General features: G+C 32.4%; 1 protein-coding gene across 3 annotated transcripts in view; it reads left to right on the top strand.

Moving 5' to 3' along the window:
• The window catches only part of LOC149082608 (inactive dipeptidyl peptidase 10-like), a 528870-nt gene that overhangs the window by 465718 nt on the left and 48294 nt on the right, over nt 1–14858 (top strand). For all 3 annotated transcript variants that reach the window (XM_089235873.1, XM_089235875.1, XM_089235874.1), the window contains exons 5-9: nt 9086–9160; nt 9295–9347; nt 9663–9741; nt 12754–12880; nt 14652–14812. In XM_089235873.1, coding sequence (XP_089091999.1) covers nt 9086–9160; nt 9295–9347; nt 9663–9741; nt 12754–12880; nt 14652–14812 — 495 coding nt within the window. The remainder of the gene's footprint in view (nt 1–9085; nt 9161–9294; nt 9348–9662; nt 9742–12753; nt 12881–14651; nt 14813–14858) is intronic.

Genomic DNA, 14858 nt, shown 5'->3' with positions numbered 1-14858 from the left:
ATATTAATTTAGCATGATGTTTAAAAAAAAATATCGTTATAGAGGGGGTTTTATCTTGGTAAAGGGTATCGTTGTATCGAGAGTATATTTTCTAAATTGGATAACTTCAATTCCATATTCTATCATATACAAGACAAGATTGCGGTGTGATTATCTACATTAGCACAATGGTATGATTTCGGTCTGATTAACTGTGGACGATGTTATGAAGAGTTTTTATTTACTGATAAAAAATTTTTATTCCGGATTTCTCACTGTATATACGAGATATCATATCATTGTTTGTTATTTTCACATAAATTAATGAATTTGTGAATACACCGATCCTCCGGAAATGCTTCGATATCTCTGAGATGGGAGGGGGCTGTGTGTCCGGTCCTTCAATGTTCAATGCATCGAGAGGAGTTCAACTATAGGCAATTCCAAATATGATCTGGAAAAAAAAAATCGTTGTATCGAGTATCGTTGTAGCGGGGTTTCAATTCATATTAGCACAGTGAAACCTCGGTATGACGATGCTCTGCGAACCAAGAATAAATATCGTTTTAGAGAGGTTATCGTAACATCGAGAGGCAGCATCATCATCCGACGCCACCAAACGAAACCTGTTTATGGCATCTCTTCTATATTGGCGCGTGCGTTATTAATACCACGTAAAATGCTTTTGTGAGTATTGATTCGCGACAAAAAATCTAATCTAATAGTTAGCGAATAAAATGCAGTTACATGCAGCTTTTTCACCGTGTAAAGTAGTTTCTTCCACAACACTTTGTGTATTACTCAGAAAGTAGCTTCAGGACAGCGGCAACTTCACTAGCACTTTCAAAGGGTAGATAGTGCAAAATACCAAACACCCTCAAAGCCTCAAAGGAACAAAAATTTGTGAGAAATTTAAAAATATATCGAAAGTAATTTTTAGCAGAACATAAAAATATCATTTTAGAATTTCTGAATCTCCTCAAAAAATACTGTTATAGAGCAGGGGTTCCCAACTTTTTTCAGTTCGCGTACCCCCAGCTGATTCGGTTCGTTTCCACGTACCCCCGACCCCGAATCCTCCAGGCCCCCCCCCCCACAGGCATTACAAGAATGGTAACCAAAAGAATTTCGATGAGTTCTCTTCTCCAACTAATTACTACATAGTGAATGCTGAACATCTTTCTGAACAACATTTACACATATTTTGCCGACTTTGTATGTATCATTTTGTGAGAGAGTAATGTCTCCCCACATTACCACTTTTATTTTGAACTTCAATTTCACACGCGTGTATTTTCTCAAAAAATGCAGTTCATGATCCATGATGATCAATCCATTTAATATATTGAATTTCCACTGAGAATTTGATATTTCTTACACACGAGAGCCTTCTTTCTCACTTTCTAATATTTTTAGAAGCTTTTATATATCCCACATTCGAGCCTTTTATATGTAGTTGACTTACTTCTACTCAAAATTCGTAACTTAATTTCGAAGAAAATTGAAAGCAAAAAACATAAAAAAACTTCTACTTTATTCTAGAAAAAATTTATAGGGAGTGTATATATGAAAGCTTTTCCGTTCTTGCCTAGTTTTCATGGATTGCGCACATCCCGATATTCTATAAAATAATTTTCAGTTACGGAAAGTTTTCACCATTTCTTTCCTCGTCAGTACGAAAAATTTTTAAAACAATCCAATAAAACTTTCTATAAAACTGTAAATAATTTTTGCAATAAAAATTGCATACGTATAAAAAGCCCTTGAGACAATTTTATATCTCATGTAAAAAATAAAGCTTTTTTCCAATAATTTTTACTGTGCTACTCATGGTTTTATCTGTCATTTTCAATTTAAATTTTGATATAATTTATGAGTGTCGAAAATACACTTTGTGTTTCGATTCTTAAAAATTGTGGACGATACGAGCGTCAATTCTTATTTAATTTATCTGTAAAGAATCTTTATTGAACGATTATCTATTCAGATGATTGTAATAAGCACCTATATTTTGTTAATGAACAATACTTCCCTTGCCAAAAATTTTATGAGGAGCTTCGGATTATATTAGGTATTTATCAATGATCAATGTAAGATATCCAACATCAGTGTTCTTCAAGCTTCTTAGAACTACTTGGCGATGAAAGTATTAAATAACTTGAGGACCTGCAATAATTAGTTAAGTAGAAGAAATAATAGGATTCCGGAAAAAAGTAGATAAGTGGAAGAAATAATTTGCGGGTCAGCAAAACATAAATAAATAGGAAACAAATTATTCCCGGGCCGTTATAAAGAGCAGAAAAATAACGATAAATAATCAGTGAATTTTGCATTTTTATTATGATTTGAAAGACAATTAGTTTCTCCATATAAAAAAACAGCATTTACTTTCTAATTAACTCATTTTTAACAGCAAAATGCAACATTTTCTTGGCAAAAATCCCAGGTGAAATCAACTAGCTCAAATATGTTTAGCAAACGATATCCAAAATAGTGGATGCATCATCAACTCAAATACATGAGTAGAACGATAATGTCTTCTGACAGGAAAATCAAAACCGTTTGGAAATTTTCATCAGAATAATCGTTAGGCAACGAGAGATGAATCTTATTTTATTTCAGGATTGGTGCAAAATTACCTCCCTTGGAGGGAACTAGCCCCAGATTTCATTTGAGATATTTATATGTTTGACGAAATTGCTCTCTGTAATTAATTATTTTATAAATTCAACATTGTTAATTGTTATTTCTGAAACGTTGTATTATTTGAAATTTATCCATTCTTAACGGATATCCAGCTTGTAACGATTCTCTACTCTCCCCCCCCCCTTTCAGCTTCATATACTAATTAACTAACTAACCGTGTGATGTTTCGGTCCATATCCAACGGGACTTCTAACCGTAAAGCCTTCGGTTAGGAAACATATTTTCAATATGTTTAAAATGCAATATTAAATACGTGAATCCTATACACATTCCACAATTTCCAGACATTTCAGAGATAGTTATACATACAAGCAGGGCCGTAACTAGAGGATGGTGGGGGTGTCAACTGTGCCCCGGGCGGTAGAATCTAAGGGGAGGTTTCAGTTTTAGGTAGGAATGAAGAACACCATTACGAAATTATCGAATTTTAAAGTTGGGGGGGCGGGGTGGCAAAATAATGTTTGCCTCGGGTAAAAATACTAGTTATGACCCTGCATACAAGCAGAATAGAATAGTACATGTGTGTATCCCATACACATTCCACAATTTGCAAACATTTCAGAGATAATGATACATACAATCATGGTAAAATAGCGAGCAAATTAAAATAGAACATATGCGTATCCCATACACATTCCGCAATTTCCAAATATTTCAGCGATAGAAATACAAACAGAAATGCGTAGAACAAATAACCCAGTCACATATGGCTAGTCATCAGAGCTGCAATGCGATACCGCAGATATCTATACAATAATATAGGCGTTAAAGCCTGATATACTGGCAAGAATTTGAACCTTCTGTCAGCGTAGTGTGGTATTTAAACCTGTGTGTGTGTGTGTACAGAGTCGAGCATAAATACTAAAACCGCCTGTGCGAAATGCAAATGCGAACTTTTTCCAAGCCAACTTATGGACGTAATAAGGATTTCGAGCAAAATCTGCGTTGGTACTCTTGCAGTTAATGCTTTGTTTCGCCGCACAACACTGGGGAAAGGAAAGGATTCATATGATTTCGACAAAAGCAGATCATCGCATCCGACTCTTTTGAATCAGTGCTGCTGGTAGGATGCTGATTTTATGCAGTAGTTGCGTTCCCACCACCTCCCTCTGCATCCGCGCCTTAATAAAGGCCGACATCTTCAGCTGCGAATGATGCCGAGGCAAATATGTTCAGCTGCGAATGAAGCCGGGTAAGACATCTTCAGCTTGGATGGAACAAAAGCGAATTAGAACTTAGGCAAATATCCTCAGTTGCGAATGGAGCGGAGACAAACGAATCGAGATCGATATGTCGGAGAAGCAACTAATTGTGTAGGTACATCGAATCATCCCGTATTTTACTTGACAGACAAATTTTCCCCATATACAGTCGAATCCCGTTTTAACGAATACCGTTATAGCGAAATTCTCGTTTTAACGAACACTTTTCTAATCCTATAAATTAGTTTATATTGGAACAATGCTAGATAACCTGGAATTCCTTTATCACGAAATTTCGTTTTAACGAAGTGATTCCTCCGGTCTCTTGGCATTCGTTATAAAGGGATTCAACTGTAATTCGACTCACTTCTGGAAGGGGCGATCACCCCCATCGTCTTCCCTCTAGATCCGCGCTTGCCTTGAACGACTCCCCCCCTAACTGAGTTTGACTGTACATGAGAAACGAATCCTGAGCGATCATATTGCGTTCCCACGTAGTTCAAAAGTAAAAAGTATTCCTTGGGAAGTTGAAAAACCTCATATAAATCAAGTAAAAAATAAATGATAATTAACATATTGCACTGATTAAAAAAAGCTAATTTGCAAAACCTTCCACAACGGCATGGAATTCAATCGCGTTATTAATAACCGAACATTAAACCGCTCATTCTCTCTCGGTTTACGCGCGCTTATCGGGAATTTCCATGAGACTTAAGGAAATTAAGGAAAAGTGCACTGTTTATATACATATATATATTAATGGCACTTAAATGATAACAAGGACACGCACTGGGAGAAGAAGAAAAAAAAATATATAATGCTTTTTTTTGTTTAAAAAAAAAAAAATTAAGGACCTCAAGTATGTAATTACCGTTTAATAAATTGGCGTGTTTCGTTTCAATAAACCCCCCCCCCTCCGCCTAAGTTTTGTTTCATGTTACAGAGATAAGGATACAGGAGAATTAAAAAAAAGAGAGAAATTTCGGTAAAAAGATAAAAACACAAAGATTAAAAAAACAATAAAATTGCATAATAATAATAATACTCCGGAAAGAAAATTCCAGATTTTCTTCCTCGCAAAACATTACATTTAATTACTGCGATCAAAATAAAAAGAGTAAAAAAAAAACCAACAAAAAGAAAATAGTTAAGTTCGTTTAAGGCTGTTTAATTTATTTCCTGACAAAACGTAATTTGATTTTACTGGTTGGGTGGAAAATTTAATTTTCTAGCTGAAGAGTAGTTTTCTTTTCCCCTACATCCCCCCCCCTTTAATTCCATTTTAAGAGGAAAAACTATTTATAAAATAATTCTTCTTTTTTTTTATCAATTTAATGGAAAATAACTCATTATAAACCATTCCTATTAGATATCGTTGAAATATATAGTCATACTTGGTTAACTCGAATTCCAAAATCACTGGAAAAAAGTTCGAATTACTCGATCAATCAGTAAAATCTACAATTTGTTACTTAATCATTGAATTCACATGAGAATATCAATTATTAAAATGTTATTATCAGTTGCGGAACTGTTTCCCAAATTTTAATAATTTATAATTATGATATATATAATTGATCTTAGCTGCTATATTAATCCACTATTGTGAAATCTCATCATTACTGCAGAATTTCTTGACCATGTTCAAAGTACGATTTACCGAATAAATTCATGATCATCCGTTACGAAACTATCATTACATCAATTTTTATTATTATCTTATGTATCAAGGAAATATACTTACATTTACGTATTACAATTTGAACTTCGCGAGACTTTCCATACTCTTAATGATGACAAAAAAAAAATCAGATTTTGATTGTTACACCCTGATCCACACGTTTAATAACTTAATAAGTACAGAGTCTCGATGCACTACAGGTGAACAATGTTAAAATGGACACTAAATTACCAAAGAAAAGGGTAAAGAATAAAAAATAATGCAGCGTTTCTCAACCTTTATGAATCCGATGACCAGTAAAGTGCCTGAGGCAATTCCACGAATATCTAACTTACAGCATGAGTAACGTGACTATGCATCCCGTATTTTACGACACATTCCTGTGCTTTTATCCGTTCCGATTCCATACAATTGTCCTTTTTTTTTTAATGAAGCTTATTCGAATTTGTAATCTTTACTCAAAAGGTTGAATGAAGATAATTTTCATCACACAAATTATACTATGATAATTATGCGAATATATAAATACTTCCCTTAGATCTTACATATTTCACCATATTTAACGTTGTTTCCTTGAACTACATTTCACTTCACTGCAAGTCCCAAAAGTCCTTCACTTTTCCTCTGATTCATAATTTTCAGCGATTTCAGCAACAATTGGGGCTTTTGCCGATTTATGACAACGTTTTTGGTGATGATTGGCATTATCTCGTGTTTCGCCGTATTTGCCTTAATGAAAGGTCTCCAGCAATGATGAATCCTTTTTTTCGTGAAATAAATTTTAGTTTACTGCGATTTTTTTTTTTTTTTTTTTTTTTTGCTGCAGTCTTTTATTTCCCGACCCTCAGCAATTTCAGAAAATTTGTCATAAATTGAATTTTTTTGGTTACAATTTATACAAATACAAATACAACGAGCATTCTGGACACTGACAGTTGGACGAAGTGGAAGTCTTTCGTCTGTTAACACGTGGTATAGTGTCATAGGGAACCATTTGAACCGCAAATGCATACGCTGTTACTAGAGCGTTTGATACACTGGAAAAAGGTCATGCTGGACGATAGCGATTGCTTTCTCTCCAGGCCATATGTTCAAAAGCCAATGAACTCGTTGTTGTTCATTGAGACACAACGGAAGGCCGTGATCTAGTTAGTTAGAGGAGGATGCAATGCAATTGAAAAAAAAAAGTCTGTAAATCCATATTGTAAGCATTGACTAACTCTATGCACGATTTCAATGATACTATCTGTCTTTGGGAAGCAAGCCCACGTGACAATTCCGACCACTTATGACAAATTTGGTCATCAAAATGTAAATAAATGTCTTGTGAGAATGATGGAACATAGGCATTAATAGACGAAGATCCCCTTTTTGGCGATTTTTGTACAAGGACACGAATAATTCAGCTTCCCATTTTGTTGTCAAATAAATCAGTGAGTTACAGGATACAGGCTGTTGCATGTTGAAATCTATGCATTTTCTTGAAACATTTCTATTTTATGGAAATAAAGAATTTCAGATATAGCAGAAGATTTCATTTTTGCATTACTTGAAAATAATTTGGATACTAGAACTACAAGAGCGGTCTTTTTGACAGCTATTGCAAAATGTCATGATACTGCTGTAAGTGCTGATATATTTTTAGATGAAACCAAGTGCCATAAGAGTTACCTGTTTTGAATATTATCGTATGAGGATTTAAGGAAACGTGGGTCCCTGGGGACCCAAACACGTAAAAAAAATGTATGTTCATATTTATTTTTTTGGAATTTACATTGCATATTATTCATTGATTTCAAAATTTTGGAATGTAAGTTGCTCCACGACAATCAAGTGACACCTCCTCCATCCGATAAGGCAAAACAATGAGGGTTTACTAGGTTTGCTAGACTTTCCGTTTATATAAAGAATTCCATAAAACACGCGGGGTGGGGTACTGTGCATTGCTTTGTATGTTTATGAATTATTGAGGGCACGATTCACAAAACATTCTTGGAAAATCAAGTGCCCTGAATCCTTAAGGTTCCGCCACCTATACGCCGGCCCCCCTCCCAACCGGAGCGATCAAGATATTTTACGTTTGAAGCTAATACACAATTTACTAGCAGAAAGAACGTCGGGTGTCGCCGCAATTGGCAAACAATTTTATCATTTCTCACATAATTGTTAATTGTATAATGATGTCAAAATAGTTGTGTTATATACATGTAAATACACAGATTATTCGAATGCATTCTGCACCTTACAGAAATTAGTCCTTTTTTCTTTTCTTTTTTAAACACACTGTATGTTTGCTTACGCCTGAAATGTAATAATAATTTTATTTCCTAAAAAATGCATCTCAGTAGCGTCTAGTGTTAAACAAGAATCTCAAATAACTTCACGCGTCAGGTATAATGCAGTTTTAATAACAAGAAATAAAATTTATATCATCTTATTCGAATTAATTATTTTTTTAGATTTCATACTGAGTTCCTTATTAAATTTATAATTGGATATTTTGTTTAATTTGAGATATGATGAAATTCAGACATTTCTCTGGATTCGCTACGAATTGAAAGTATATGCTCTAAAGCATTCTCCTCTAAGATTTTAATTAATTTGATTATCCTATAATGTTGTTTTCAATGAGACATAATAGCTCTCATATATTTATATACGTATATATTAATCAAGAGTCTAATAGCATAATAGCAGTGAGACATAATAGCTCTTCTGTCTAAGCAATTAAAAATGTCATGTCATATGACGTTTCATCTTTATACTCGGGGTATATATATATATTTCACAATGAATTGCCATCTTAATTTCTAAGTTCTATAGTGCATATAATCTTAAATACTATTTGATAGTTATAAAATTATGATCCATATAATTTATCGCAAAACTTTACTTTTAACTTTTCGTTGAAGAGTTTGACATTTATGCAGTAAATATACATATTTCAGAATATGACCGTTAAATTGCCTAACAATATTTTTTTAATCAGTTGAATAAACTTTGCAATATAGAGAATATACGAACTTGAAATTTAATGAGTTTCTTTCCTAATGTTCAAAATATTGAATTGTATAGTCATGTGATGTAGAGTTACATAAAAGATGAAGAATGTTTTGGCTACCGCAAAGTAAGCTAAGCCATTTGGAACCGACTATAATTCATAGATTACAGTCTTATCAGAGTAGAGTGCATAGAATGACCATGATGCTGCAAAAATATCAAGTATTTGAAAAAAAATGCAAATGTTAAAATCCGAATAATATGATATAATTACAAAAAGATGAGTATTGTTAACAACTTTCAACAATGAAATTATTATATTTTTTCACATAATTGAACCACCAGCATGAATTATTTATTTGCCACATTTCCGTACTCGTATTGTATATTCCTATTTGAAATAATGTTTATATAGCAAGATTATATTTTCTCGTCAATAAAAATTTATATTTTCTTTAATAAATGTAAAATATATTAGTATTATAATCGTTAGCTTTTTTGTTTGTTTTTTTTACAGAGACAAATCCCCACTTACACATACAGTATATCTCCAGATAGAAAATACATTTTACTATCCTACGAGAATGAACAGGTACGTATATTGAATGCATTAATTATATTATACAGATATACCTATACAAAATCACTCATATAATTAAAAATTGTATTTTAAAAGGTTTTATATATAGTAATTGCATAATCTTGCAACTGTTGCTTTTCTTCCAGGTATTTACGTTTTCCTACACCGCAAAGTACAAAGTATACATCATCAGTACAGAGTGAGTATCCCTTGCAGAATACACGTGTTAGAAGACGGAAGTTTTAATTAATCGGAAAATCCTTTTTTGCAGTAATTTACACTTGAAAAAACCAAATAAATACCTTTCTTGCATTTTTTCTCTCTTGAACTTAATAGAAATATCATCTCTTTATTATTAATATATACAGTTCTGATACGGAAAATATTTAATGGAAACATTTAATTAATGAAATTTTTTCACCACAAAATGGCACATATCAATAATAAATATTTTATTTGGGTAATTTTTTTTCAAAATAATTTCCTGGACGATTAATAACTTGACATCTTTCAGACAAACGCAGCCTTTGTTGTCTGACACGCCCAATGCCTTGCTCCAATATGTTTCTTGGGGGAAGACTGGCAGCCAGATGGTAAGTGGCATACAGAATTCTAATATAATCGATAATTATAACTATCGAGTGATTCTTGAAAATTGTCATTTTCAACGTTTTCCATACATAATCAGGAAATTCGAAAAATAACCTATGGAAACGTATATTAAATGCATTATATACATAGTATAGTAATTTGTATTTTAATGAGGTTGATATAAAATATCAACCATATTTAATGATCCCCAATATATATATGAATAAGCAAAAAAAAAAAGAGATATAACAATCGTTAGATATTTAAATTTTTCTACTTCAATGAAAATATCAGTAAAGGAATTTAGAATTACATGATATATATTCAACTATATATTCAACCACTCATAACATACATTCAACCAAGAGATAATATATATTCAAAGAGCACGTAAATCTACTGGTACAATCAATAATGCTGTATTGTCTTTATTTTCCGTATATCATCCAGAGAATTTTAAGTATTTAATTTATTTATAGTTAAATTTTGTACTCCCTGCACATTGACAAAATTTGCATTTTTTTTTACTGTTTTTTTTAATATAAACAGAGAGTTTGTGCTTCACATTTAAGTAAGAAAAAATATAATGTTGACTGTTCTTTTTTTTTACAGCTTATCACTTTAAATTCTTTTTAAATTGAGTCATTTGCATACACATTTTCAAAAGAACAACCTTAATTTTAGCGTGTTGACTCAGCGAAGTCATTTTGACTATTTAAAAAAAATGTATGTATTGTAAAATAAACAAAAAAAAACTTTTCCTTCAAAATCTTTTGATGGAAAAAAAAAGTTATTTTTAAATTTTTAAACATCTTGGCTTTTGAAGTAACTGAAATCTATAAAGAGATTTTGTCGCGAAGCAAATTTTTTTTTTTTTTTTTAAAGAAGAGAGTACTCTTCAACTTTTCCTTTTTCAAAAATATTTTCCTCTTTCCCTTTTCTTTTTTCCTCTTCCTTTTTTTGATTTTTCACCGTTTTTCGCTTTCAAGACTAGAATTTTTTTCTTCTTCTCCTATGGATAATAACATCATGTATTTTTTGTTTCAAATATGCAAGTACTGCGTTCTTGCTATGTGCTGAAACTCATGCAGCTGTTTACAGCGCCATCTATCCGTAGAAGAAGTAGTGAAGAAGCTAATTCCTCTCCAAAAATGTTTTCCGCTAATGGGGAGGTACGACATACGGTTGAACATTGTTTATACGACTTTCAAATTTATACGACGTTTAGCAATTACGAATACAAATACAACGCCACAACAGGTAAAATGCCCAATGAGGTGGCTGAGAAGAAGATGTCCATAAAAATATGGATGTCATATATTTCAAAAATACAGCAACCCAATTAAAAATGCAATTAACAAAAATTATAAACAATATATACGCATGATAAAATATTATACAATGCCCATAAAGAATACTTATGTTTGTTTTAATCTAAGTATGGATCGCTTCTCGATTTACCTCAACATGTTTATCCTATTTCTTTTTAAAGTCTCTAGTTTTCCTGTGGGTGGGTCTGAAGCCATGTACCCTGAACTCTTCCCATCTCTGACTCCGTATCTTACCAACCCACCACAACAGCACTGACTCCTATGCATTCACCTATGCCCCATTAACTCCTATGCATTCCACTGTTGAAATGTACATAATGTATATGTTGCTGCGTAAGTGTTACACATTGGAAATCATGCATAATCACCAATCATCTCGATAACGAAAGTTTGATTAAATTTCACTACATTCATCACTTTTACTGGTGGTTATGCATAATTCCCAAATAAAGTTGGAAAGTCTGATAAATATGGAAAAATGTATAATTTTTCTTCTCTTCATTATTAAGTTAATTTAGTTTTTCAGTTAATTTACGTTTTTAATTAACGGTTTATCATATTTACTAAATCGAGTTTGGGATTCAATATAATCTTACTTGAATATGGTAAATTCCCTGTTTACGAACAAAAATTAATAAATTAGAGTTTGGAAAAAAAATCGAGTTTGCCCGATTTTATTGTATTCCTCCGCTAATCGGGAAGGAAATACATGAAAACCACGTTAATGGGGACCGTCCGTCAGCGGTGTTTCCCCTGCCGTAGGGTTTTGAATCACTAAATAAAATTTTGGAAAATGGTCAACTTAACAATTTTATGTACATAAGAAATTTTACAAATACATAGTTTATATTGGCTACTCGGCTATTTTCCTAACCCAGCACTTTTTCAGTACTTTTAATGTCAATTTTACACTACACAATTTGACACCGACTTATTTTATGAAAAAAATGACAAAGCATAACATCCACTGGAAATATCATCTAAAATTAGCTGAAATTAGTAAAAAAAGAAACAATTCTATTACAGTGCAGTATGTAAAAAGGAGTAGGAAAAGGAAAGTATGCGAAATAATTTTTGATTTGAATTAGTGAAAAAAATTTTCTTTTAAAGTGCAGTATTTAAAGTGTGCAAAACAACGATTGATGTACTAAATTCTATTTGTTTACATCAAAGAAATTTACCGAGAAATTTCTGCATAACACAGTAAGGTTGAAGAAATTAATACTAATGACATTTAAATTTTATCAGTTGACATTTCACTTAATCAACTGTTTAATTCTTCAGAATTCCAAATGTCTCGATTTTTGTTTAAGAATAAGAGTTATATATTAAAAGCGTAGGATTTCTGAATTAAAGATATAAACAAGACCCAAAACAAAACATATTTTCAAAATTCCTTAATAGATCTTCCAGAAATAGTCCGCGATCCTGATAAATAAAAACGACGGAGCTCCGTTCAGGAAATTCTACAAATAATCTTAAATTAAACGAATGTAGGATATCGAAACTTAAACGAGAAAATGTCAATCTTCAGCGACACATAAATACGGATCGTAAAACCTTGAAATTCCTACAGCCTCTCACAACGTGTTGAACTTTTTCTAATTAAATAGGGGAAAAAAACGACATAAAATGCGTAAGTGTACCAAAACAATACATACACAGTACCTTATTTCTTTAAAGGTGTACGTTCTCAAGAACAACGTTTATTACATGAACGCCTACAACCCTACCGAGAAGCCCATTCCCGTAACAAGCACAGGAGAAGAAGGCGTCATTTTCAACGGCATTCCAGACTGGTTATACGAAGGTCAGTACTCATGTATAAATGAATTTATACAGTATTATACATAAAGAACTGTACGTCATTATCACTCGCTATAAAGCCTTGTTTTCTTGTTAACGAAAATTTATAGCCGCTATAAAAAAAAAGAAGACAATTTAAGTATTTTTGAGTTAGGGGAGAAGAGTATTACAAAATGGGAAGAGGAGAATGTTCTCAGCTCTGGCGGAGAAATTGGCTTCACTATAAAAAGAACAAAAAACGTTAGGAAATAAATGTTTATTGTCTGGAAACAATTTATGTTAAGTTAAGAGGTTATTTATTTACTCGGTTTATTTTATATTATCGCGATAAATTTAATGAAATGTTTGTTTAGGAGCATTTGTATGCACGTGTATTTCGCACTTACCATGTTGTTGTTAGACGCAATAAAAAATATTGTATTTAAATTGGAGTCAGTGAAATTTACATGAGGATTTCTTTTTAGAACATTTTTACCTTTTATCTTCATTTTTTGATATTTTTCTAATTCTCTCTACTTTTGTTTAATCTTGTAATGGAATTAGGATAGCAATTAATTTTTTACGCTTCACGTAGACGCTACTTATGTACGATTTCGTTATTCTTATGTATCTTCATGTAATAGCATTTTGTAATTTGTTTTGCCCTAAATATTTGTTTCTTGGATTCAGAATGAATTATTTCTTTCTATTATTTAAACATTTTTCTCGCATTTTAACTACTTCATCTGTTATTATAATTATAGGCTGAAGCTCAGCTGAGATTTATATTGTGCACTAAAGTACAAATCTAATACATTACAATTTCTCACGGGGCTGTACTAGATCATTTTTACCGGAAGGTGCACAATATCCGTCCCGCAAGATAAATGCGGCCCACCAAGGCGTTACAAATGGCCCACGAAATGTGTTCTGGTAGGAAATTAACAATAGTATCTATACCTAGGCTGACCATGTCACCCCGATAAAAACACAGGAAATCGGAATCCATACAAAAAAAAATCACGAATTATCACCAAAAACACTATCAAAGGCAAGTAAAAATTTCAATTATGACTAAAAAAATTCTCGAAAGCAAGCGAAGTTGCCATTTGTATCCAAAAAAATATATATCAAAGACAAGTAAAGTTGTCATTTCTAGACAAAAAAGGAATTGAAAAAGGCAAGTCACCAATCAGAGCCGAAAAGATCATCAATTACAGCCAAAAAATTGTCAAAGATAAGAAAAGTTGCTAATTATAGCCAATAAAGTTGTCAAAAATTTGTAAAGTTGCCAACTATCACTAAAATCGCTGAAAAATCGTCAACGACGGGAAATATAATCTATTTAACTTATTATATTTAACTCTGTCATAATATAATCTATATCTTAAAATAATTTTAATTCTTGGTTTCAGCAAATATTAAAAGATCTAGCAAGTCTCGTTGAAAGTACGGGGGAAAAAACGGGACATTTTTTTTTGTATAAGGATTTTGTTGTCCAAAATTACGGAAATGTCCCGTAAAATACGAGTACTACTACCACTATACATACAAATTTCAGACCCGTGGACTGAAAAAGTCCTGCACCCTTCCTGATCTTGACCTTCAAGCTTGAAATCATATACAGTAGTAATCTTTGATTCAATAAAATGATCAAAGTAATGGCTAGAGCGAGTATTTTTACTTCTCTCCCAATTTATTGTATTGTTCATATTGCGAAGAAAAATATTTTATACGTTTCAATAACGGGTTTTCTATGAATTTTGTTTTTTTCCATCGCTAATAATGTAACGCAGCTGAGGTATTCAAGAAAAACAACGCAATCTGGTGGTCTGAAGATGGCAAAAAGATTGCTTTCCTCGTTTTCAACGACACTGAAGTCAATGTGATGACGTACCCCTGGTACGGTTCCTATACCAATGTCTATCCACAAACCATCAAGTTGCGGTACCCAAAGGTACGTGACATGCAAGTGTTACAAGTGTCTTGAAATGTAGATATTT

Source organism: Pholcus phalangioides, unplaced genomic scaffold, assembly GCF_987345545.1.
Source record: "Pholcus phalangioides strain wild (caught in Gottingen) unplaced genomic scaffold, Ppha-v1.0 ptg000009l_1, whole genome shotgun sequence".
NCBI classification, from domain to species: domain Eukaryota; kingdom Metazoa; phylum Arthropoda; class Arachnida; order Araneae; family Pholcidae; genus Pholcus; species Pholcus phalangioides.
Note: the sequence above shows the minus strand (reverse complement) of the source record. Positions and strands in the feature narration are given on the sequence as shown.